This window comes from Balaenoptera acutorostrata, chromosome 7 (genome assembly GCF_949987535.1).
Source record: "Balaenoptera acutorostrata chromosome 7, mBalAcu1.1, whole genome shotgun sequence".
NCBI lineage: Eukaryota > Metazoa > Chordata > Mammalia > Artiodactyla > Balaenopteridae > Balaenoptera > Balaenoptera acutorostrata.
This window is the reverse complement of record NC_080070.1, coordinates 53662211-53690107: the sequence shown is the minus strand read 5'-3', so window position 1 is coordinate 53690107 and position 27897 is coordinate 53662211. Positions and strand designations below refer to the sequence as shown.

Below are 27897 nucleotides of genomic sequence, written 5' to 3'. Positions count from 1 at the left end.
TCTCTAGATTCATTAACTTGTACTTTCCTGCATAGCCATTCCCCTGCCACCTTTCTATAAGCTCACATAGCCTGGCACTTTATGCTATTTAATCTTTGTTAGTTTAGCTGTTGCCTAAAAGCAGGGCTAGGTGTTCAGAAAGAGATAAAAGCTGGCAGCAGCAGCCCATAGGTGTGATTGGAGAGAGTACTGAGCAGGGCTCCTTCCCCTAAAATAACCCTATTTCAGGATCACTCCTTGACCCAACTGTTGAAAGCCTTTTAACCTTAAAACGTCTCTATAAAAATGCAAATATGGCTGGGAGGCTTCAAAGTTTATTGGCTAAGGTTGAGTTAGGAGGTAACACTTTGGGTAGAGAGTAATTAACAAAAAGTAGTAAGGGTGTCAAAGTTGGGAACGAGACCTGCCTGACTGCCTATGTAGGAGGACCGACTCTAGAAGGGAAGAAAGGGCAGTGATAAGGAAGGGGGGCACCTAAGCAATCTGTCTATATCATATTTTGCCTTTGGGACCTGAACTATCCAGGGAACTATTTTTGAAATAAAGTATTGGAGTTCAACGAATTATTCATCTTATTGTTTGTGCATTCTCCCTCCCAGATAATTTATAGAGGGCGCTCAAGCTGACCTCTAGGGAGCCTCAGAGTTTGACCCCTCAATAATGATGGATTTCCTACCTCTTTTCCAGGTTACTAAACCAGATTCTGTGCAAATTACCAATCGCATTGTAATTCACCTTTGAAAAGGATTTCGTGGAGAATATTTCCAAAGGTTTAAAAAAATCTTAACTGAATTGTTTCTCCTTGTTTCCGCTTAAACCGCTACTCAATTTCTTTGAAGAACATGTTGCTTTAGCGACAACCAAACTGGACGCAGACACTCAGGACTACTGATTTTACGTCACAGTTTTTTAAACGCCAAATTTGAAAACACGGCTGGCGATTATGGGGAGGTGGGCCTCACACGTTCCAGAACCTTCTCACAACCAGCGAAAAACGCTGCACAAAGAAATAACCCATGTTCTGTGCATCCATTACATGCAAGGCATTGCACTCCCTCGTCACTCTTTATTTTACAAGGACACCTGCCAGACCAGGGAAAACGAGAGGGACAAGGTTTGCGGAGGGCGGTAAACAGCATCCCGAGCGCGGCGGCGTTGAGCGTGGAGGCCAGGTTTCTCGTGGGCAGCCAGGTGGAAGCGCGCGCCCTGCGTGGTCACCGCGGTCTTCCTGCGGGCCAATCGGGAGGCGGGTGGGAGGGGGCGCGGCCGGCCGGGGCGGGACCAGTTTTGGCTCCTCAGGGTTCTGCTCACGTGCGCAGGGCGGGCTGGGGCTCCAGAGCCGGCGCCTCCCGGTTCCCCGCCCGCCATGGAGCGGCTGACGTTGCCCGCCGGCGGCGCGGCGGCCGTGGACGAGTACGTGGAGTACCGGAGGTGAGGCGGCGGCTCCGCGGGGCCAGGAGGCCCCGGGCAGGCCCGGTCCCTCTCGCTGGAGGAGCTCTGGAGGCGCGGGCGGGCCCGGTCCCCTATCGCGGGAGGAGCGCTGGAGGCGCAGGCAGGGGCCCAGCGCTGGCTCGCTGGGGCTCCCGGAATCCCTTCCCGGGCTGGTGGGGGAGGCTTACATTGATTGCAGGTTTTCTCTTTCTGTAATTAAATATTGTACTGACACGCAGTTCTATTCTAATAAGTTTCTTCCGAGGCAGTTTAAAAGGCTTCCCGCTCTGACCTCTTTGAGGAAGGATTATTAAGTAGATTTATGCAAAGATCCTTTTTTTTCTTCTTCTAAACTGCCAGTGTAGATTACACATTGAGTACTCGGGGCCTGTAAAAGCAGCCATCCAGTTTGCATGTTAACTTAGTAATAGGGTAAGTCATGAACTTCTAAACGTGCTCCCACCCCCGAGAGGCTGGTTTTAAGAGAAGGACACTGGTGTAGTGTTGGTGGTTCTGGAGAAACTCTCCTCTGGAAACTGGAGGTGCAGCCGCTCCTGGGGATTTAGGGAGTGATTCACTGCCTGGGGCCCTGACAAAGGCCGATGCACCTGTAGTGATGTGTTTTTTCGGTCTCCCAAGAAAGGTTTTTGACAGTTGGGAAATTGAGTGGGAATTACTGGAGAGGGACAGACAGGAGGACGGGGAGTTGAGGCGTGTGTGTGTGTGTGTGTGTGTGTGTGTGTGTGTGTGTGTGTAAGGGGGAAGTGAGAAGATTGTATCCTCACCTGGGAAGCTTGAGCAGCCTGAAACCCAAGTCAGAGGAGTTGCTCTGCTTAAAGGTGGGCGCCCCAGGGCTTCCCTGGGGCCGCAGTGGTTGAGAATCTGCCTGCCAATGCAGGGGACACGGGTTCGAGCCCTGGTCTGGGAAGATCCCACATGCCGCGGAGCGACTGGGCCCGTGAGCCACAACTACTGAGCCTGCGCGTCTGGAGCCTGTGCTCCGCAACAAGAGAGGCCGCGACAGTGAGAGGCCCGCGCACCGCGATGAAGAGTGGCCCCCACTTGCCGCAACTAGAGAAAGCCCTCGCACAGAAACGAAGACCCAACACAGCCAAAAATAAAAATAAATGGATAAATTAATTAATTAAAAAAAAAAAGTGGTCGCCCCAGATTACTTGGGCAAATGAGTTCCTATCTGACTGCACTTCCCTCTGGCTGTCTAGGTGACATACTTTTGGGTAATGCCTAGAAATGTCTTGGTAATTCTGAGCCAGAAAAAGTGAAGGTGAGAAGCTTGATGGGTCAGGCCTCATTACTGGTTCGGGTAACACGAGGAGACTTGTGCCCAGAACGGCTTCCACCCAGCCCTCACGTAGGGCAGAGCCGGCTCTTTGAGGCTCCAAGTCTTACATTTCCCTGGGAGCAAGTTGCTGGGTCCTGATGTTGACTGATAACTTAGATATTTAGATATTCAGGTATGTGGAATGTGGGCCTTCAGTTGTAGTCTCTTGCCTGGCCCAGAAAATGTTAGGGCCTGGGAGGAAATTATTTTTCAAACATAAACTACCTGGAATAATTCTCTAAAAGTTAGGGGCTTGCTGCTCAAAGGGTAGCAGTCACGGCATCACCAGGGAGCATCACCAGGCCCTCTTCAGTCATTTTAATCTGAATCTGCATTTGAACTAGATTTCTTGGGGATTCTGTAAATAAAGTTTGAGCTACACTGGTTTAGAACTTAAAATCAAATGATCTCCTTCTTTAAAGATCTGCATTGATCTTAAGGTCTTTTTAGTACCTGTTGGTATACTTCTTGGTAGCTTTAATAAAGTGAAGTGGCTCAAAACTTATCTCAGAATAAAATGCCCTTTGTTTTAATTTTTTTTACTATTGTGTATCTAAATTAAGTAAGGAAGAAGCTTGTAATGGTTTCATAGCCTCTGAGTTGGTTTTATTCATCTACCTCAGCTAAAGGTTTGAAAGTATGGAAAAGGGTATGGACTGCACCAAAAATTATGTAGCATTCTGCAAGCAACACTTTTCATGACTTTTAAAGGGGGTATTTTCTAGGAGATATTTCTTCAATTTTAATTGTGCTTCCTTTTCCTCCAAGGAGTCCAATTCTTAATTTCCTAAGAAATTAAGAAAGAGTGTTGGCTTAATTTTTCCCATAAAATTTTGAGGTCGGTCTTCTGGAATTAAACAGTGTTACACCTGATTACTCAGTGCATATGTTGGGTTTGAGCTGGTGTAAATCCAAGGGTGTTTGTGGGTCCCATCTTAGTTTAAACTCCTGGCCAGGGTTTGGAGTCAGGTGTGGGCATTAGTCATGTTATCTTCAGCGTCAATGTTTTTTGTACTATTTGTTTTTTTGGGGGGGGACTATTTTTTAAGGAGGAAAATATTAGAATTTTTTTTAGCAGTTTAGGCTCTAGCTTTTAATGCGAAAAATGAGCATGTTTGCTTTAGAATCAAAGGAAAAATTGAGATGAATATGTGGTAATTCTCTAGTGGTAAACCTGGATCATTGAAGTCAGATGTTATGAATTAATTGACTTTCTTATTCATAATTCTCTTTTATATGGGAAGTAAAAGCTTTATTACTATTGTGTGTAATTTTGCTATTAACATGAGCCTAAGTAAAAAAACAAAGCCGAAGCAGCCTTTCCTTTGACTATACAAGTATAGTTTAATTTTAGAGTTTAGTATTTTTAACCTGGAAAATAAATACACAAGGCTTAAGAGAAATATTTTTTGTCGTAGAATTGTTGGTGAGGATGATGGAGGGAAACTTTTTACTCCTGAAGAATATGAAGAATACAAAAGAAAAGTCTTACCTATGCGTTTACAGAACAGATTATTCGTGAGCTGGCGATCACCAACTGGAATGGATTGTAAACTTGTGGGTCCAGAGACACTGTGTTTTTGTACCCATAGGTAAGATATTTTATTGCTAAGGTTTCCGGTGATTAGGAAATATAAAACTGTAGCAGAGCATATCTTCCTTCTCTAAATAACATTATTGGTGATAATTGGGAAACATTTGAAAACAGTCCTTTATATACCAATAATATGCCAGAAATTATTTAAGGTTTTTTGGAGCTATATTTTAAAAATTTCTGTTGTATCCTATTAGAACTCATTATGGAGTCTATCACCTTAAGCATTTTTTCTCTTACCATTGGTAAGAAAGATATTGGTGCCCCTGTGGCTTTGCCAGGGGTCTTTCAGTTAGGCTGGGGAGCAGAGTCTGCCTCTCCCACCACTGGACAAGGTAGTAGAGGATGGGTCATCAGACTGCAGAGCTGATTTTATTTTTATTTTTTTCTCTGCAGAAAGAGTTTATTTTATTTATTGATTTTCACCTTTCATTATGAACATTTTCAGACACACTCAGTATTGGAGAGTATGGTATAATCGACCCCCACATAGCCATTCTTCAGCTTACCTAAGTTATGCAGAACTGATTTTAGAGTTGCTTGAGTTGAGCTACACTGAACAGGTTACCAATCTACAAATAGAATCATTTCTCCTCACGTTTACTAATCTCCCTTTACACTTTAAGAAGTGTGTTGTATGAATACCTTTCTCTTTTATTTACACACACACACACACACACACCTGTGAAGGATTGGTTCCAGGACCCACTGCGGACACCAAAATCTGGGGATGCTCAAGTCCCATAGCTGGGCCCTCCTATCTGCGGATGTGGATTCAGCCAACCTCAGATCATAAACATAGTAGGAACACAATACGTGGTTGGTTTAATGCCCAGATGAGGAAGCCACGGATACTGAGGGCCTATTGCATATTTACTGAAAAAAAAATCTGCAGTTTAAACCTGTATTGTTCAGGGGTCAACTGTGTGTGTGTGTGTGTGTGTGTGTGTGTGTGTGTGTGTGTGTACATACATGTATATATACCTTTCTTTAAACAGAAATACAAGCACACAGCTTTTTATTACAAGTGGTCCTCTTCTGAGAAAAGCACATGGAGGAAAGGAAATACATGAGGCTCCAACCATTGATGTGTGTTACCTATACCTGAGGTTTGCATTTTGCTGTGTTTATCCTGTTCTACTTTAAATTTTATGACTGTCACAGGTCTTAGTTGTAAAGCTCAAAAGGGCAAAGCTGCTTCAAGGTAAAATCACAGAAACTATTATGTGGTTTTAGGTAACGACTTCAACTTTCTGTTCCAAAGGAACCATGGGAGAGCCGCCCTGTTCTGATAGTTTCTGGGGCTCTTTCCTGAGGTACTCTGTGTAGTTGCTGTTTACAGACTTGCAGTTTGCTGGAGGTTGTTAGGCAGTTGCTAGGATAAGTAATGTTGTGTATAGATTGACTTGAAATTTATTTAGCAACCCCAAATAAAAACACTGTGGAGGCATGGAGGATGAGGGTTATGTTGATATGTTTCAGAATTGAAGAGGACTTTGGTAAATTTGTTAGTTTTATCATTTATCCTTGTAAAAATTTAGTGCCAGTCTCATATCTATGTATAATTGTACAGCACGGAATTAACCTTCAAAAGTGACCCAACCCCACTTGGATGGAAAAGTTCTTTAGTACCAGTCACTCAGTGAGATCTCTGTCTAAATTAATTTTTCCCTATTATGGATGTGAAACATTGGTTATTTAAGGAAAATGAGGAATATATAGAAACGTAGAAAGAAAGCTCACCACCTAAAGCCAGCTGCTGTTAATATGTTTTACTACGTTCTTGTACTTTTTTCTTTACATAGTTCATTTAGTTGTTAATTATATGTATGTATAAATATTGAACCAGTTTTTCATTACAGAATCACGGGAATGTTTCCACATGGTTCGTAGTAATTGCAAACAAGATATTTAATACCTGCTTGATATTCCAGCTAGTCCAGTGGTGTTCATTGTGTTTTCCCCAGAGCTATGACGGAGTCTCAGGGGCGTACCAGGTGGAAGGGCAGGTTAGGGGAAGGACAGACTCCAATTATGGCTCTTCGCCTTGCTTTAACCAATTCTGCTTTTATCTATTTTGTATAGTATTATGGTTCTGTAAAAGATTTTATTTGAAGAAAAATTTCCACTGGTAAAGAGTTTGAAAGCTGTCTTCTAGTAATATACTTATCCATTCCCTTATTATGAGTACGTTTTATATATATTGCTATTGTAAGTACTGTTGCTAATGCTATTCTTATGCACAAAGCTCTTTATATACATGGAATAATTTTCTTAGGGTGTATTCTTCAAAAATGAACCATCTAGGTTAAAGGATGCATCTTTTTATGTTTCTTGAAACCCTATTAAATGGGATTGGTTCTTTTGTAACACTCTTCACAGCATTGTGAAATATGTACAGTTAAGAAAACTTTGGCTCTCTTTGCTACGTGAAAAATGGTATCTCATTGTTATTTTAACTTCTATTACCTAGGATAATATTGAGAATAATAAGTTTAATATTATTTTACTGAGTATCACTTAATGAGAAGGAAGCCAGTGGCCTGAGAAAATTACATACAGCATTTTAACAAAGAGCTTTGGCTTTGAAAGGTGTTGATAATTTATTTTGAAGTTTAAAGTTAAAAATTAAATTATATTAAAATAAATAGCATTAATATACATTTATTGAACTTATTTCAATTTTAAGTAGCAAACCTGTGAAAATAAATGTAAATAATGCACTTTGATAAAAATAATTTTCATGAAGAAGTTTTTTTCATACTCTTGGGTTGTGCTTCTGTATTAAAGAATCTGTAGTGGTATTTTAAGAGAATTATTTGCTATTTCTTTGTATATTGTTGTGAAAATTCTTCTTAAATAATTAAAAATAAAAATCTAGATGGGTGAAGATTTTATCTGACCAAAGCAACATAGCTGACAAATACTGCATGCAGGGGAGTGTATTTTCAACCTTACTGATAAGAACAGTGAAAGAAAATTAAAAATGAAAAAGAATCATTTTGCATTTAACAGAACAGCAGTTGTAATTTCTGGCAGTACCTGCATTGTGCTTTTATTTCTTCTATTTTTTTTAGGTATAAGCAACATAAAACTGACTTTGAAACGATTCCTCAGCAGCGCCCCATCAGTCTGCCTTGTCAAGTGACGGGCTGCCCATGCAGGGCTTACCTCTACGTGCCTCTGAATGGCATGCAGCCCATTCGCTGCAGGTGCAAGCACTTTGCTGATCAGCATAGTGCTGGGCCTGGCTTTATGTGCAGTGCCTGTGAGTTACATTATGATAAACACACAAACAGAATGCTTTTATCTCCTTATTGAATGTTTAATGTGTCTCTGTGCCAGTTTCATTCAGCTACAGCGACATTAAACAACTAGGATGATGGATAGCTACTCTAAAATTTTATTTTTGTGGAAAATCTCAGTTATTTATATGCTTTGCAGTCATCAACCTTAATCTCTAATCTCATGTAATTCAAATAAGTTAAGTAATAGTAATAGATTTTAAAGAATCACTAGACATGATCTGATTCAAATTTTTGAATCGTGGACGTTTTACCAACTGAATTCTGTTTACAGAATAATAATCCTTAAAAAGGATTTTATAAGTCTAAAAAATTTTTATAATTTGCTGGCAGATTATTATGTTATTGCCTAAGACATAGGTTGATGGGAAAAGCAAAATGTAACATGATGCTTTTAACACTTTGTAGGCAATAGCACCCTTATCTCAATACCTATACCCAAATCCCAGCCACCATCCCATATACCCTTTCTCTTCGTCCTTTTAAAAACCCTTTGAAATAGATAGGATATTTTTTTTTAATTCTTTTAAAAATTTAAAAAATTTTATTTTATTTTTACTTATTTTACTTATTTATTTTTGACTGTGTTGGGTCTTCATTGCTGCTCACTGGCTTTCTCTAGTTTTGGCTAGCGGGGGCTATTCTTTGTTGCTGTGTGCTGGCTTCTCATTGCGGTGGCTTCTCTTGTTGCGGAGCATGGGCTCTAGGCACGCGGGCTTCAGTAGTTGTGGCACGCGGGCTCAGTAGTTGTGGTTCATGGGCTCTAGAGTGCAGGCTCAGTAGTTGTGGCACATGGGCTTAGTTGCTCTGCGGCATGTGGGATCTTCCCAGACCAAGGCTCGAACCTGTGTCCCCTGCATTGGCAGGCGGATTCTTAACCACTGTGCAACCAAGGAAGCCGTAGGTAGGATATTTTAAAAAATAGGTAAAATATTTTTCTTCAGGAGATAGTTTTTCGAGTTCTTTTTGTAGTATCTTGAATTGAAATCTTATGATGAAATATGTTATAAAACATTTTTTAATGACAGTGGCAGAAATAAATATGTTTCACTGACGAAGTATGGGAGTATTTGAATAAAACTTATTTATTATGTGCCTTGGTTCCCATACACATTTGTCAGAAGTGTGAGTGTGTAAAGATTTTGTTAATGGTGTATTCTGGACTCCATTTCAATGTGGCTTGTTTTTTTTTTTTTTACAAACAGTAATTTTATTGATATAATTCACATACTATATAATTCATCCATTTTGAGGGTACAACTTAATGGTTTTTAATATAGTCACAGAGTTGTGCACCCATCACCACAGTAAATTTTAGAATATTTTCATCACCCCAAAAAGAAATTCCGTATCGATTAGCAGTCATTCCTTATTTCTTCCTCCCCTCAGCTCTAGACGACCAATAATCTACTTTCTGTCTCTGTGGATTTGCCTGTTCTAGACATTTCATATAAGTGGAATCATAGAGTATGTGGTCTTTTCTGATTAGCATCTTTCACTTAGTGTAATGTTTTTATGATTCATCGACTCTGTAACATGCATCAGTATTTCTTTCCTTTTTGTTGTTAAACAGTATTGTGTTGCATCTTTCTATGTCTTTGGGTTGGCCTTCCAATATGGCTTTTATGGAGAATTGACCCACAGAGACGTTTCCACATTATTTCTTCACCACTGGGCTGTCCCCCCCATACCTGCTTTTAACTCAGTATTTGAGGAGAGGGCCTATATTTCCTGGCTCTCCAATGTTTAGCTCAGTTTCCTTTAGTCCTGATTGGTTTTTCCAATTTTGTTTTGTTTTGTTTTTTTGCTACGTACTCTCTTACCACTTTAGCATCTTTTAAAAGTAAGAGCAGTGGCAGGGAGGGAGTGAGTTCAGGGGCTAGAGGTAAGAGGTACAGGGGCCAGAGCACAGTGTGTGAGGGATCCAGATTCAGGTGATTTCGGCCAAGCTAAGTGGTTTATAGGGCATACAGCTCATTACCTATATTTAAAAACGTTCAACTTTGTTTACATCTTGATTCAGGTTCTAAGTGTTCAGGATTCCATAGTTGCTTCACTTGTGCTTGTGGTCAGCCTGCATATGCCCATGACACAGTAGTGGAAACTAAGCAAGAAAGACTGGCTCAGAGAAAACCGGTGGGACGGGATGTTCCTTATGCAGCAATGGGAGGACTAACTGGCTTTAGCTCGCTGGCAGAGGACTACATGCGATTAGGTGACAGTGGAATTGGTAAGTGATGATATATGAACTGTGAGCTTGTCATATTGTGCTAACACAATATGTGTTATGTGTGCTAACAATAGTGAAGCCTTGTATTTGTTTTGCACTTTAAGTTCTTCATGTTATTTTCAAAAAATATTCTCATTTGATTTTTTTTAAAAAAGATTTTATTGTCACTATCTGATGTATGATTATTACAGAAAAATTAGAAAACATAAGAGAAACTTACCCCAGTACTCGTACCGAAATCCCAACTCACAACCCCATTGTTTGTAATAGCGGAATAATAATTTGTTTTATTTGATATAGTTTACCTGTTATCCTATTGTATGTAATTTTTGCCATTATAACATCTCATTTTGGAAACATAGGCTTTTGTCCATGTGTGTATGTACATGCATGTGTGTACATGTTATCACATCTGTAGTAATGTATGCTCATATGTCTACACGTATGTACACAAATATATCTGCTTGCATATATAAAAACTTAAAGTAATATACAGAGAAGTTTAATTGGATATATCTCAAACTATTGAAGGTAGCTGGATCCTTCTGGGGAAAAGAACTATGGTTCCTATCTACTTTAAATACTTCTATGTGTGTGGATTTTTTTTTTCATAAAAAGCATGTATTACTTTTATTTTTTTCATTACAAAGATTACAAAAACATAAATGAATATTTTCTTGTTAAAAAAGATTCAAACAAGTCCCCCTTGAACACTTTTCTTAACCCCAGATTCTTTCCTAGAGGGTGATTTGCTGTCATTAATTGATTTGTATTTCTCTTTTTAACGTACATTTTTATAGTTTACTTTTTTTTAAACTTAGAATAATTTTTGAAGGCCTATTTATATCAGGACATACAAATCTACTTATTTTTTAACTGCTTCATAGTATTCCACACTATAGATATATAGCAGTTTATCTGAACCATTTCCTTGCTCATGGCATTTAGATTGTTTCCATTTTATTTTTTTGCCTTTACAAACATCGTGCCCCCCAAATCCTTGAACTTGCTTCCTTGTGTACTATGTGAATTTGACTCTAAGGCCGATGGAGAGAAGTAGAATTGTTGGGTTGAAGAGTGTGCACATGTGAAATTGTAATACATTCTGTCGAATTGCCCTCCAAAAATGCTGTACTTGTTTATACTTCCTTTAGTGATGTTTTAGCTTACCTATTTCCAAACATTTATGCTGATCATTGATGTCATTAAACTTAGTTTTTTTGCCAGTCTAATGTGTGAAAATGTGATCATTGTTTCAGTTCAGTTGATTTCCCTCGTTATTAGTGAGATGAGCATCTTCTTATATTTAGTGGCCGTTTTACTTTCTGTGAATTGTCTGTCCATATACTTTGCTCATTTTTATGTTTTATATTTTCTCATTGATTTATAAGAAGTCTTCTTATATATTCTGTATACTAATCCTTTGTATTTATTTTGCAGATATTTTCTTCCAATATGTCATTTGTCTTTTGGTTTTTTTACTTCTTATTGTTGTTGTTTTACAGTTTTTAAATGTAGGAAGCAGACCTTCCCTACTCTAATTTTATAAATATGTTCTCCTTCATTTTACTTTAATGCTTAATTTTTTTGCTTTTATGTTTAGCTTTCTTATGTATCTGGAATTTATTTTTTGTGAAAGTGTGAGGTATGTATAACTTCAGTTTTTGTCCAAATCAATGGCAAGTTATACAAACACCATTTTCCCCAAATAATTTGAAACTTTACCTTTACCATATTCTATCATACTTTCTATTTTGTGCCATTGGCCTAATTGCATACTTTGTGCCAATATTTCGTATTTTTAATTATTGTTCTTCATAGTGTGCTTTGATAATTGGTATGGTAAATTCTTCCTGTTTGTGTTCGTTTTTCAGGATTGCCTTGATATATTTGTGCATTTTCTCTTCTGGGTTATTTTATAACTAGCTTGTTAAATTCCATAAATAAATCCTTTTTCAATTTTTATGGATACATGATTGTATTAGGCTCATGCAACAGTTAACAGAAAACCCAGTTATCAATGGCAAACAAAAAATGATGGTAATGATGTTGTTGATGATAATTACGACTTTGTACTGCGAGCCTTGTTCCAGCCTCTTTATATTTATTACCTCATTTAATCCTCACAACAACTCTGAGTTAGGTGCTATTATTAATCCTTTTTGCAGACGAGGAAACTCAGCACAGAGTAGTAAAACATCTTGTTCTGTGTTATTCAGCTAGTAAGTGGTAGGACTGGGTTCAACCCAAAAATTGTTCTGGGCTCATTAGTCAGCCTCATTATTGTCTATTTCCGTGCGACTACCATATTGTTTTCATTACTACAGCTTTATAATAAATTAATATGTATGACTTCATTTTTTTACTTTAGAATTTTCCTGACCTATTCTTCCCTTTTAATTCTTTCAGACCTTTGGCATTATTTTTTAAAAACATTCTATTATTACAAAACATTCTATTATTTTAGTTGAATATGTAGATTAATATAGGAAGATTTGCTGTTTTAAAATATTGAGTCTTCATTTCTTTGTCTTCTTCTATGTAGCTTAGTGGAATTCTGAAGTTACCTTCATGAAAGTCCTGCACAATTCTTAATTTTATTTCTAGATATTTCATCTTTTTTATAGCTATCATATATGGATTTTTCCCTTCCTTTATATTTTCTAGCTGATTATTGTTTGTTTATGAAAAAGGAAATGTTGTATGCTGCTTTTGTTACCAGTCATTATTACTTAATCTTAAGATTTTAAATGTAAATCTTTAGCTGATTTTGCATATACAGTTGACCCTTGAACAACAGGGCTTTGAACTGCAAGGGCCCATTTATACATGGATTTTTTTTCAGTAGCAAACACTATGATACTATACAATCTGTAGCTGGTTGAATATGCAGGTGTGGAACCGTGGATACGGAAGGCTGGCTGTAAAGTTATATGTGGATTTTGACTGAGTGAAGCGTTGGCACCCTTAACCCCTGCACAGTTCAAAGGTCAACTGTAATGATAGTTTTGCTTCTTCCTTTCCAATATTTATGACTCTTCTTACTCTTTGACTAGTCAGAATGACTGGTACTTTCAGAACAATGCTAAGTAATAGTGGTAGTAGCTGGCATCTTTGCCTTTTTGTGACTTCTGGTATTTTATCACTTAAGTATCTTTATAATATAAAGAAAAAAAAACTTTTCCTTCTGGTCCCTGCTGGAAGGTGGGGTGAAGAAAGATGAGAACGAGGAGAGGAAACATAAGATGTTTTTGTCTTGATTTTAGATGTAGGGGAGCCTGGAGAAGAGGGACGTCTGCTCCATTAGCCATGTAGAGTCCTGGACAGAGATGATCTTTTGCTGGAATTTGTTCCTTTGTGATACTGAAGGAGCCCGTAGTAATTCCCAGCTCCTGTGGGGTGCTTGGAAGGCAGGTGAGCTGTGAGGCAGTGGGCCTGCCATAGCATCTCTTCATAGCAAGGGGCAAAGGTGACTGCAGAGCAGAGCTAGATGTGGTTCCCCTGAGCTCTGGGGGATTCGGTAGAAAAAGTGGCAGGCAGCTGAGAGGTCTGTACTTCTAGTGAGAGTGTGTGAGGCTACCAGGCCCTACCAAGCTGAGAGACTAAATTGCAACTTAGGCCAGCCTTTAGCATTTGAGATCAGTAGTGCACACAGCAACCAGAGAACACACAAGGACCTGGCTGGACCTGAGCCCCCTTCTCTGATCTTCCCACAGGTCACAAGAGGGAGGAGCTGGGGAAGGAGGGGTGCAGGAATCTGAAAGGTTGAGCAATTGTCCCACACTGTTCACTTTATAGGAAAGGACTGAGAGTTTATTTCCTTCTCTCTACCCGTGGATGGGGATAGGCATGTGGGGGAGGGGTGGTTTGTGAAGAAGTAGAGGACTTATTAATTTTTTCTGCAGCTTCCTTCCTTTCGGTCCAAAAGTGAATGTAGCAGTTGGTCTTTGTAGTTTGTGGTTTAGGATTGTGATTGTTTCCTCATTTCATTGAAGAAGTTTTCTTTATTTTTTCATATTTTGTTTCTAGATGGTTTCCCAGTGAGGAATAGAGGAAAAATGCACTTATTCTATCCTTTTCAACTAGAGGTTTTTAAATTCTGAATGTCTTGCTTTTGATAATGTTTTGTGATTATGTTAAGGTCTTATACTTCTTTGCTGACATACAGTTACATTCGTGCATTTTTTTTTTCCTGTGAGAAGGTCTCTGAGAAATGCAGAAGTACTTTTATCCATTTGCCTTTACTTTATATGGCAAAAATTTATATAAACAAAAATTTTCATTGTACATAAAGGATTTTTCTAATGATTCTGCTTGGGGTTCTAATTTATTTCACATTTGAAATAACTTCTTTGTATTCTAACAAATAAAGATTTAATTTTCATTCTTCACATATTTTGTTCTCAGGTGCACCTTCAGTTGAATTTTTAGACTCTCCAGTTACAGCCATGGACCACCCATTTCTAAAAGCATTTCAAGCATCATCTAGCTCTTCTCCAGAAACACTAACAGATGGTAATGAAATTAAATTGAGAAATATTTTTGGATGTAGTAAAGAATATAGATTGATACATTTTCCAGATTACTCTTTTTTTCCAGTATTACCACAATTTGATTATCATTTCACTTTTATATTGGCCAGGCACTGAGAAAAAGCAAGAGTCTTCATTTTAATAGGGAAAAATTGTTAAATCTTGGCATTATGAGGATTCTGATAATACAAAAATTTGGAGTTTTAAAACCTTATTCTGGTACATGTTATTGCTTTGATCTGAATAAGAGAGCCCTCTAGTGGACTAATTGCCTTGATCCTTTAGGCTCTCCCAAACAAGGTGTAATCCCTTGATAATTATAGATTAGCAAGGTTTTACCATTTATAAATTGCACATAAAAATGAATAAAGTTCATTTTTATACGTTTTTAAGTATTCTATTTCCTTTATGGAAAACAAGAATAAAAACGAAGAAGGAATTTGTATGATTTATGATGTATTTAATATTTTAAAATATTCTGAAATGAGAATTTTCTTTGATTTATTTGTGTTTTCATACAACCTTTTCATGTACACTGACTTTTTGCACAAGGGATTTGCACAATGAAGTAATTATAAAGTGTAGGTAGAAGTAAGAAATCAAAACAAAAGAAAGGGACACAATTGTGTCACTTTTTTTTTAGTGAGGTATAGTCGATTTACAGTATTATATTCCTTTCAGGTATACAACATAGTGATTCAGAATTTGTATAGATTATACTCTATTTAAAGTTATTATAAAATATTGGCTATATTTCCTATGCTGTACGATATATCCTTGTAGCTTATTTATATGTAGTAGTTTCTATCTCTTAATCCCCTTCCCCTATCTTGCCCCTCCCCAACTTCCCTCTTCCCACTGCTGACCACTAGTTCATTCTCTATATCTGTGAGTTGTGTCAACTTTCAAAGTTGATGTAACTATTACATTAAGCTGCAGTTTTGACTGAGTTGTAGTGGTAGCCAAGGTACAAAAAGGAAGGTGAGATCAGTTAAATACTTTTCCTTATTAGAAAGGAGGAGCCATGAATTTCTCAGTGCACATGAAAGTTGTACCAGTGCTGGATTTTTTTTTTATAAATTTATTTATTTATTTGTTTTTATTTTTGGCTGCGTTGGGTCTTCGTTGCTGCGCACGGGCTTTCTCTAGTTGTGGAGAGCGGGGGCTACTCTTGGTTGTGGTGCGTGGGCTTCTCATTGCGGTGGCTTCTCTTGTTAGGAGCACGGGCTCTAGGCACGTGGGCTTCAGTAGCTGTGGTACGTGGGCTCTAGAGCGCAGGCTCAGTAGTTGTAGCGCACGAGCTTTGTCGCTCCGCGGCATGTGGGATTTTCTGGGGCCAGGGATCGAACCTGTGTCCCCTACATTGGCAGGTGGATTCTTAACCACTGTGCTACCAGGGAAGCCCCCCAATGCTGAATTTTAAAGATATTTATGTAGTGACCCTCAATGATGCAGTAGCCCAAGGTTCTTAAAAACTTTTTTTCAGCAAATGCAGCCTCTGGTTGGTTAATTCTGATACTTACCTTTGATAAAAGTGGTAATATCCCATTTTACCAGATAAATGGTAACATACCATTTATTAAAATGTAACTCAGTGAAGGTGATTCTGCAAGAAACTTAGCTCAGATGGTCCAGCGTGATCCAGGGAAAGACCCAGGGTTTACAGACGAATGGATAGAGAGCATATATTCTAAGCAATTTTTCTTGTTTTTCTCAAGAAGATTTGTATTAGGTAGTTGTTGGCAGTGTGGTTATACTCTGTGGTCATCATCTGGAGTTACATGATTTTTATGTTGCTGGTTGAGGGTGAATTCATATGCTTTAAAAACAAGAACAGGTGTTCAGGTTGATATTCTATTTTGGATGTGAAGGGACCCAACCAAGACATTCACCTGAAATGAAGGTGAACTTTTCCATGGAATTAGGTGCTTGATTTACCTACAAGGAAAACCAGATTTTCCTTCCTGAAGCGATTTTAAATTCCTTTCGGTACATAAACTAGTTCTTGACAAGGTTAAAAAAAGTGAATACCATGGAAATGGTTAAAATTATTTTCGTTTTGAAAAATTTCAAAGCAGGAAATAGCATCACTTTTGGTTGACTATACAAACTCTCTTAGTCTGTTCAGGTGGCTGTAACAAAATACCATAGACTGGGTTGCTTATAAACAGCAGAAACTTATTTCTCACAGTTCTGGAGGTGGGGAAGTCCCAGATAAAGGTGCCAGCATGGTTGCGTTCTGGTGACAGCGCTCTTCCTGATTCACAGCCAGTGCCTTCTCCTTGTGTCCTCACATGGTAGAAGGGTTGAGGACTCTCTATGGGGTCTCTTTTATAAGAACACTAATCCCGTTCGTGAGCGCTCCCCCCTCATGATCTAAGTACCTCCCAAAGGCCCCACCTCCTAAGACCATCACATTGGGCATTAGGATTTCAACATATGAATTTTGGGTGGTCGGGGAGGGGGCATGAACACAAACATTCAGACCATAGTGCAAACCTTCAATAGTTACTTCTGTGCATTATCTGTTACAGTGTTACATGAATTTCTAGCTATAAAATGTAAAAAGTAGTTGAACAAAGCTGAATGAGTTCTGATGTGAAATAGCTATATGGTGTTATTTAATATGAACCACTTGAATATTTGGAGAATGTTTACCAATGAACATTACTTTTGTCTTATGATGCCCTGCTTTCTGAAAAAGAGGGAGTAGGATCAATGATTCATTTAGATCACTTCTGGTTTGAAAAACACAAAATAATCACTCAGTAGGAGGAAAGTTTTTTTTCTGTTTTTTATTTCAGAAGAATTTATAATTATATGAATACAGTTGACTCTTGAACAACACAGCTGGGTTAGGGACCCCCACCCCTGTGCAGTTGAAAAATCCTCGTATAAGTTTATAGCTAGGCCTCTGTAACCACAGTCCCTCTGTATCCATGGTTCCTCCACATCTGCAGATTCAACCAACCTAGGAGCATGCAGTAGTGTAGTAGGTATTTATTGAAAAAAATCTGAGTATAAGTGGATACACAGTGCAAACCCATGTTGTTCAAGGGTCAACTGTACTTAGATTTTTTTTTTTTTCCTTATTAGTAGGTACAAGCAGTCAAGTTTCTTCCTTAAGGAAACCTGAAGAGGATGATATGGCTTTCTTTGAAAGACGATACCAGGAAAGGGTAAGTCTGTAGGAAAATCTGCTTACATTAAGCATTTACTTGTAACAGAGACACTGTAGAACAACTATATATTGATTGTGGATCATCATTCAAAATTATAAAGTCTGCTTATAGCTAGTGTTAGGCCTTGAGGCTTATTTAGAACAATTCAGAGAGAAACAGGACTAATGAATATGATAATTTATGGAGGTCATCAAGATTGACTAAATATACACATAAAATTGTCAATAATAAACATCAACCTGAGCAGATTTGTAAATTATATATATATTGAATTCTTTTTTTTTAATTAACTAATTTATTTATTTTTGGCTACGTTGGGTCTTCGTTGCTGCGCGTGGGCTTTCTCTAGTTGCAGTGAGTGGGGCCTACTCTTTGTTGTGGTGCGCGGGCTTCTCATTGCGGTGGCTTCCCTTGTTGCAGAGCACGGGCTCTAGGCACGTGGGCTTCAGTATCTGTGGCATGTGGGCTCAGTAGTTGTGGCTCGTGGGCTCTAGAGCGCAGGCTCAGTAGTTGTGGTGCACAGGCTTAGTTCCATGACATGTGGGATCTTCCTGGACCAGGGATCGAACCCATGTCCCCTGCATTGGCAGGCGAATTCTTAACCACTGTGCCACCAGGGAAGTCCCTGTATATTGAATTCTTAAGGTATAGTATTTCTTCTCCTTAGTGGCTTCTAGGTATAGGCAGACTCAAGTTAGAATTACCCAATAGCCTTTAAGAAGCAGAACACTAACCATAAACATATTTTAACAATTTTCAGGGCTCAACAACTACAGTGTTGATGTGTTCCCTGCTTTCAGTAATGATAATTTTCATCAGTTCACCACCACACCATAAACTCCTTGGGGATAAGTATAGTATATTTTATTATCTGTATTTTCCCCAGAAGTAAGTACAGTGCCTTGTACATAAGATGTTTTCAATAAATATTTATGGAAAATTGAAAAGATAAATACAGGTAAAATTGATATTTGCTTTCACACATGTCATCTACTTACACATGTGATGTGTTTCATGTCAGTGTTCATATCTGAAAGTTTTGTTTTATTCTTGTTTATTGCCAGGTGAGGGTATGATGGCTTGATGAGGCATGGGGGATTATATCCAGCCATATGATACATTCCCCAAAGTGCTTTCCTTAGGATTATTTTATAGTTGCTTTGTGGGCGTTCATTGTCTCTCTGACTAGGTAGTAAGTGCCATGAAAGTAAAGACACTCATCACTTTTTGTTATATTCTCTACAACTCTTAAACAAGAGCTTGTTGAGTAACTAAAGGTGTGGAAAAAGGAGACCATTAAATAAATTCACCATCCAAGAGCAGAGGAAGTGAGTAGGGGACAGAGAGATTAGCATGTCTTTCCTATTGAAGAATTTTAAAGTAAAGGGGGAGAGTGTTTGGTATGACTTAAGGCAGAGCTAGAAAGTAGAACTTTCTGCAGTGATTTGGATATGATTTAAGGCAGAACTAGAAAATAGAACTGTCTATTTATCACTGCAGTGATAAATATTGTCTGTCCTATAGCCATTCATCATATGTGGCTATATATGTCTAAATTTAAATAAATTAAAAATTATTTCCTCAGTCACACTAGCCATGTTTCAGGGGCTCAGTAGCCACATGTGGCTAGTGGCTACGTTGTTGGGCAGTGCAGAAAGTTCTTTTGGAAAGCTCTGAACTAAGAGAAAGAGGTGGTGGTAGAATTTCACGGGGAGGATGAAATAGAGTGAGGAAAGAAGAGGCTATTTTTGCAGCATCATCAAGGATAGACTTTTAATCAAATCAGTCTGTGTTCTTAGAACGCACACATTCACAGCTGAACTTTAGTTTTTCCTCATAGGCTTATGAGGGACAGGGTTCTAGAACTCCTTCCTTCCCTCCTCCAGGAGCTTGGGTAATGTTGACTGCCTTGAAAAACATGCTGATGGTATTTGCTTGTGGCAAGGTAAAGGGGGTAGTTCTTATCTGTGAATGTTTTAGGGGATATACCCGGCCCATCCAGACTGCTTATTATAAATAGACCTAGAATTTATGGATTTATGGGATGTGGTTTATAACTCTTCAGCCTGTGTGATTTATGGATTGATGAGATACAGCTTATAACCTCTCCAGCCTGTGTGATGAATGGATTATAAAAACTAAGAAAATCAAACCTAAACAACTTCCTCTGAGCTGACGTGTATCAGACACATTGTTAGTACTCATCGTTTACTCCAAAAAACTACGACAGGCACCACTGAGGGAAAAAGGATGATTAGGAAACTAAGTCTGATGGGTTCAGGGCCCCTTTAGAAAGCAGTGCTACATCTGAATCTGGTTTTGCTTGTATCCTTTGCTACTCATTGGTATCACTGGGTGTGGGGAAGAATCTATGATTAGTGTGAGTTGGTTTTGATAATTGAAGCCTTTGTGGTAACCTAGTTTACTAACTACCTTTACATATTATTAAAGAGTTGCTTCTTAGCTTCTGTAATATATCAGGTCAAATTATATTCTTCCATTGTGGATGGCCTTTGGTCTCTTTTCCTCAAGAAAGGAGAATTTTATTAAGGAAACAATTATTAAAGGTCAGCTAGGTGCAAGACACTGTGTTAATGCCAGGAAATTAAAAAAAAAAATTTAGGGAGAGGGCAGACAGCAGAAGCAAGAAGAACTACAGTCCTGCAGCCTGTGGAACAAAAACCACATTCACAGAAATATAGACAAGATGAAAAGGCAGAGGGCTATGTACCAGATGAAGGAACAAGATAAAACCCCAGAAAATCAACTAAATGAAGTGGAGATTGGCAACCTTCCAGAAAAAGAATTCAGAATAATGATAGTGAAGATGATCCAGACCTCGGAAAAAAACGGAGGCAAAGATTGAGAAGATGCAAGAAATGTTTAACAAAGACCTCGAAGAGTTAAAGAACAAACAAACAGAGATGAACAATACAATAACTGAAATGAAAAATACACTAGAAGGAATCAATAACAGAATAACTGAGGCAGAAGAACGGATAAGTGACCTGGAAGACAGAATGGTGGAACTTGCTGCTGTGGAACAGAATAAAGAAAAAAGAATGAAAAGAAATGAAGACAGTCTAAGAGACCTCTGGGACAACATTAAACGCAACAACATTTGCACTATACGGGTCCCAGAAGGAGAAGAGAGAGAGAAAGGACCCGAGAAAATATTCAAAGAGATTATAGTCAAAAACTTACCTAACATGGGAAAGGAAATAGCCACCCAACTCCAGGAAGCGAAGAGAGACCCATACAGGATAAACCCAAGGAGAAACACGCTGAGACACATAGTAATCAAATTGGGAAAAATTAAAGACAAAGAAAAATTATTGAAATCCGCAAGGGAAAAACAAATAACATACAAGGGAACTCCCATAAGGTTAACAGCTGATTTCTCAGCAGAAACTCTACAAGCCAGAAGGGAGTGGCATGATATACTGAAAGTGATGAAAGGGAAGAACCTACAACCAAGATTACTCTACCCAGCAAGAATCTCATTCAGATTCAATGGAGAAATCAAAAGCTTTACAGACAAGCAAAAGCTAAGAGAATTCAGCACCACCAAACCAGCTCTACAAAAAAATGCTAAAGGAACTTCTCTAAGTGTGAAACACAAAAGAAAAGGACCTACACAAACAAACCCAAAACAATTAAGAAAATGGTCATAGGAACATACATATCGATAATTACCTTAAACATGAATGGATTAAATGCTCCAACCAAAAGACACAGACTGGCTGAATCGATACAAAAACAGGACAAGAGACCCACTTCAGACCTAGGGACACATTCAGACTGAAAGTGAGGGGATGGAAAAAGATATTCCATGCAAATGGAAATCAAAATAAAGCTGGAGTAGCCATACTCATATCAGATAAAATAGACTTTAAAATAAAGAATGTTACAAGAGACAAGGAAGGACACTACGTAATGATCAAGGGGTCAATCCAAGAAGAAGATATAACAATTATAAATATATATGCACCCAACATAGGAGCACCTCAATACATAAGGCAACTGCTAACAGCTATGAAAGAGGAAATCGACAGTAACACAGTAATAGTGGGGGACTTTAACACCTCACTTATACCAACGGACAGATCATCCAAACAGAAAATTAATAAGGAAACAGAAGCTTTAAATGACACAATAGGCCAGATAGATTTAATTGATATTTATAGGATAGTCCATCCAAAAACAGCAGATTATACTTTCTTCTCAAGTACGCATGGAACATTCTCCAGGAGAGATCATATCTTGGGTCACAAATCAAGCCTCAGTAAATTTAAGAAAATTGAAATCATATCAAGCATGTTTTCTGACCACAACGCTATGAGATTAGAAATGAATTACAGGGAAAAAACCGTAAAAAACACAAACACATGGAGGCTAAACAATACATTACTAAATAACCAAGAGATCACTGAAGAAATCAAACAGGAAATAAAAAAATACCTAGAGACAAATGACAATGAAAACACAACGATCCAAAACCTATGGGATGCAGCAAAAGCAGTTCTAAGAGGGAAGTTTATAGCTATACAAGCCTACCTCAAGAAACAAGAAAAATCTCAAATAAACAATCAAGCCTTACACCTAAAGGAACTAGAGAAAGAAGAACAAAGAAAACCCAAAGTTAGAAGAAGGAAAGAAATCATAAAGACCAGAGCAGAAATAAATGAAATAGAAACAAAGAAAACAATAGCAAAGATCAATAAAACTAAAAGCTGGTTCTTTGAGAAGATAAACCAATTTGATACACTATTAGCCAGAATAATCAAGAAAAAGAGGGAGAGGACTCAAATCAATAAAATTAGAAATGAAAAAGGAGAAGTTACAACAGACACCGCAGAAATACAAAGCATCCTAAGGGACTACTACAAGCAACTCTATGCCAATAAAATGGACAACCTGGAAGAAATGGACAAATTTTTAGAAAGGTATAACCTTCAAAGACTGAACCAGGAAAAAATAGGAAATATGAAGAGACTAATCACAAGTAATGAAATTGAAACTGTGATTAAAAATCTTCCAACAAACAAAAGTCCAGGACCAGATGGCTTCACAGGTGAATTCTATCAAACATTTAGAGGAGAGCTAACAACCCTCCTCTCAAACTCCTCCAAAAAATTGCAGAGGAAGGAACACTCCGAAACTCATTCTATGAGGCCACCATCACCCTCATACCAAAACCAGACAAAGATACAACAAAAATAGAAAATTACAGACCAATATCACTGATGAATATGGATGCAAAAATCCTCAACAAAATACTAGCAAACAGAATCCAACAACACATTAAAAGGATCATACACCATGATCAAGTGGGATTTATCCCAGGGATGCAAGGATTCTTCAATAAACGCAAATCAATCAATGTGATACACCATATTAACAAATTGAAGGAAAAAAACCATATGATCATCTCAATAGATGCAGAAAAAGCTTTTAACAAAATTCAACACTCATTTATGATAAAAACTCTCCAGAAAGTGGGCGTAGAGGGAACCTACCTCAACATCATAAGGGCCATATACGACAAACCCACAGGAAACATCATTCTCAATGGTGAAAAACTGAAAGCATTTCCTCTAAGATCAGGAACAAGACAAGGATGTCCACTCTCGCCACTATTATTCAACATAGTTTTGGAAGTCCTAGCCATGGCAATCAGAGAAGAAAAAGAAATAAAAGGAATAAAATTGGAAAAGAAGAAGTGAAACTGTCACTGTTTGCAGATGACATGATACTATACATAGAGAATCCTAAAGATGCCACCAGAAAGCTACTAGAGCTAATCAATGAATTTGGTAAAGTTGCAGGATACAAAATTAATGCACAGAAATCTTTTGCATTCCTATACACTAATGATGAAAAACCCGAAAGAGAAATTAAGGAAACACTCCCATTTACCATTGCAACAAAAGGAATAAAATACCTAGGAATAAACCTACCTAGGGAGACAAAAGACCTGTATGCAGAAAACTATAAGACACTGATGAAAGAAATTAAAGATGATACAAATAGATGGAGAGATATACCATGTTCTTGGATTGGAAGAATCAATATTGTGAAAATGACTATACTACACAAAGCAATCTACAGATTCAATGCAATCCCTATCAAACTACCACTGGCATTTTTCACAGAACTAGAACAAAAAATTTCACAATTTGTATGGAAACACAAAAGACCCCAAAGAGCCAAAGCAGTCTTGAGGGAAAAAAATGGAGCTGGAGGAATCAGACTCCCTGACTTCAGACTATACTATAAAGCTACAGTAATCAAGACAATATGGTACTGGCACAAAAACAGAAACATAGATCAATGGAACAAGATAGAAAGCCCAGAGAGAAACCCACGCACCTATGGTCAACTAATCTATGACAAAGGAGGCAAGGATATACAATGGAGAAAAGACAGCCTCTTCAATAAGTGGTTCTGGGAAAACTGGACAGCTACATGTAAAAGAATGAAATTAGAACACTCCTTAACAGCATACACAAAAATAAACTCAAAATGGATTAGAGACCTAAATGTAAGACCAGACACTGTAAAACTCTTAGAGGAAAACATAGGAAGAACACTCTTTGACATAAATCACAGCAAGATATTTTTTGATCCACCTCCTAGAGTAATGGAAATAAAAACAAATATAAACAAATGGGACCTAATGAAACTTCAAAGCTTTTGCACAGCAAAGGAAACCATAAACAAGATGAAAAGACAACCCTCAGAATGGGAGAAAATATTTGCAAATGAATCAACGGACAAAGGATCAATCTCCAAAATATATAAACGACTCATGCAGCTCAATATTAAAAAAACAAACAACCCAATCCAAAAATGGGCAGAAGACCTAAATAGACATTTCTCCAGAGAAGACATACAGACGGCCACGAAGCACATGAAAAGCTGCTCAACATCACTAATTATTAGAGAAATGCAAATCAAACCTACAACGAGGTATCACCTCACACCAGTTAGAATGGGCATCATCAGAAAATCTACAAATAACAAATGCTGGAGAGGGTGTGGAGAAAAGGGAACCCTCTTGCACTGTTGGTGGGAATGTAAATTGATACAGCCACTATGGAGAACAGTATGGAGGTTGCTTAAAAAACTAAAAATAGAATTACCATATGATCCAGCAATCCCACTACTGGGCATATACCCAGAGAAAACCATAATTCAAAAAGATACATGCACCCCAATGTTCCTTGCAGCACTATTTCAGTAGCCAGGTCATGGAAGCAACCTAAATGCCCATCGACAGACGAATGGATACAGAAGATGTGGTACATATATACAATGGAATATTACTCAGCCATAAAAAGGAACTAATTGGGTCATTTGTTGAGACGTGGATGGATCTAGAGACTGTCATACAGAGTGAAGTAAGTCAGAAAGAGCAAAACAGACATTGTATATTAACGCATATATGTGGAACCTAGAAAAATGTACAGATGGACCGGTTTGCAGGACAGAAATTGAGACACAGATGTAGAGAACAAATGTATGGACACCAAGCAGGGAAAGCTGCGGGGTGGTGGTGGTGTGATGAATTGGGCGATTGGGATTGACATGTATACACTTATGTATTTAAAATTGATGACTAATAAGGACCTGCTGTATAAAAAAATTAAAAAATTAAAAATTAAGGAGGAGCAAGAGGAGGTGTTTTTGCTCTTTGGACACTGTATTAGGTGGATGTATTTGCTAAGTACCATTTGAAATGAGTAAACGCTGCTTTGGCTTTTGTTGTTTGTTTAGCATATTTGATCTTTTTTGATGTTACTGCAAATGTAACACTTGGCCCTAAATGAGAGGGGTAAGGGGACTAGCATTTGAGTGCTTATTAAGTACCTAGATTTATATATATATAAATAAAATCTTATTTAAACCTTTAGAACGACCCTATTACATAGTGCCTATTACGATGACCTTTTTTACAAACGACAGAACTGTTGGTTAGTAGCTTGCCTCAGATGGTTAATCAACAGTAGAGGTACGATTCAGGTGTTCTTCTGACTCCAAGGCCCATAATCTTTGCCTCAGAACAGAGTGTTCTTTGGGGGTCCTTCAGATGGCCTGTTGACCTTTACAGTGTACAAGAGTGACATGAGTGTACGATTTTTATTTATTTATTTTTTTGGCCGTGCCACGCAGCATGCAGTATCTTAGTTCCCTGACCAGGGATCGAACTCGTGCGCCCTGCAGTGGAAGTGTGGAATCTTAACCACTGGACCTCAAGGGAAGTCCCGAGTGTATGATTTTTTTTTTTTTTTTTTTTTTTCCGAGTGTATGATTTTTGAATGAGGTTCCCAGCCAACTCAAAGAGGAGAGAGAGAGGGAGAAAATGGGGAAGAGACAGAGGTGAGATTCATTCACTTTTATTTTTAGGAGGTTACTTGCAGTTTGGTGACATTGGGTAGAGTGGTTTTGCCAGGCCTCTTCTGGTTTCTTGGTATTATTCCCATCATATTAGGAAGTAAGAGGCCTTGCCTCCACCCAACATGCCCCATATTTTCTCTCCCCTTCTCTTGCAGGGGTAAGGCAGTGGTGCTGCCTTGGAATTGGTGTGTGTGAGTGTGAGTGGCAGTAAAAGGAAGGTGGGTTTTGTGTTCTATGGAGTCTTTTTTTTTTTTCCCAAGGAAGGGGTTTATATGTTTCTAAAAGATCAGAAGGCTGCTGCTTAGGGTATGCAGACTTCTTCTTTGTTTCAGTTACAGTGGAGAAGGACAACCTTCAGGAAGGTAACTGTTGAAATGTAGAAATCAGAATTATAGGTAACTGTCCTTTAAGCAGTATGTGTTCCAGAGATAATCCAACTGGATTAGGTGTATTCCTGTAACGCTGTAGGGAATGTGCATAGGCTGGATGTAAGGTTAGGCATTTAAGCTTTTCTTTTTTTTAACTTTAGTGGCAATTAAAATTAATCATTTCTCCAAAGCAATATTCATTATATGTTATTTTTGTTAAAATGTTTTTGTAAAGTTGAAATCAAACAGTACTTGATAACTTTTTAAAAAAATTTATTTATTATTTTTGGCTGCGTTGGGTCTTCATTGCTGCGTGCAGGTGTTCTCTAGTTGTGGCGGCTTCTCTTGTTGTGGAGCACGGGCTCTAGGCATGCGGACTTCAGTAATTGCAGTACGCGGGCTCAGTAGTTGTGGCTCGCAGGCTCTAGAGCGCAGGCTTAGTAGTTGTGGCACACGGGCTTAGTTGTTTCACAGCATGTGGGATCTTCCCGGACCAGGGCTCGAACCCGTGTCCCTGCATTGGCAGGCAGGTTCTTAACCACTGCGCCACCAGGGAAGTCCCTGATTACTTTTTTAATTAAAAAATTTTGTCATTCTTTGACTGTGTTTGAGATACACACACACACACACACACACACACACACACACACACACACACGCTCACTCACACACTGAGATAGAGACAGAGCCCTTGACAGGACCCCTCTCTGCAGGGTTCTCGCTTTTGTGCTCATTCTGTGAGTCCTCTGTTCAGTCAATATTCCTCAAATCTCTCCCGTGTGCTGGGCTGCGTGTGAAGGGGTGTGTGTGTGTGTAAATGAGACTCTCTGCCTCTTCCCCCTCCCTCTGACCCATTCTCTGTCTCTAATGTGTTACTGAAGTACGCCCTGGCTCTGAGAGAGAAGAAGAGAGGAAACAGAGGAGGGAGAGGAGTTGGGAGCTTGCATACCCCAACAAATCATATTTTAAAAATGCAGTTAGGTCCCTTCAACAATCAGATTGTGGCTTTAGTATTTAGCAGCTTAATAACCGCTAAGTAACTGTGTAAAATGGCTGTGATAAATAAGACATGAACCCAAATGAGGTATGTGCAACCTTTTTTCTTCTTTAGGATGTTTTACAAATTATTATATCAACAAATATTTTAAATTTTCAGATAAAAATGGAAAAGGCTGCTAAGCAGAAAGGAAAAGCACCATTGCCATCAACTACAAAACCTTCATGAAGACTACTGGGGAAATTAAAACCAGCATCCAAATATGTCTTTTGTGTGTTAATTATTTAAGTATAATAATACAATTTATTTTTCCTCAAATTATTTACTTCTTTTTCTGTGTAAAAATATCTTTTTGAATGTTTCCTTAATTTATTTAAGTGAAAATACCTTATATTACTTTTGTCAAAATTCATGATTTATTACTTTACATAAACTTTTCCTCTCTCCTAACAAATGAGGTTATTTTTATATTAGCCAAAAGCTTAAAGTACAGTAAATATTTTTAGTTTATAATAG

At 38.2% G+C, this 27897-nt stretch overlaps 1 protein-coding gene across 2 annotated transcripts; it reads left to right on the top strand.

Moving 5' to 3' along the window:
- The first annotated feature begins 1326 nt into the window (after positions 1 to 1326).
- FAM221A (family with sequence similarity 221 member A) lies at positions 1327 to 27897 on the top strand. Of its 2 annotated transcripts, XM_007171529.2 has the most exons (7): positions 1327 to 1431; positions 4192 to 4365; positions 7445 to 7635; positions 9696 to 9902; positions 14310 to 14417; positions 17531 to 17613; positions 27541 to 27897. In XM_007171529.2, the coding sequence occupies exons 1-7, from the start codon at positions 1367 to 1369 to the stop codon at positions 27607 to 27609; spliced, it is 897 nt and encodes a 298-aa protein (XP_007171591.2). In that variant the 5' UTR covers positions 1327 to 1366; the 3' UTR covers positions 27610 to 27897. The 2 variants fall into 2 exon arrangements, with proteins under 2 accessions (XP_007171591.2, XP_057406161.1); XM_057550178.1 differs by lacking the exon at positions 14310 to 14417.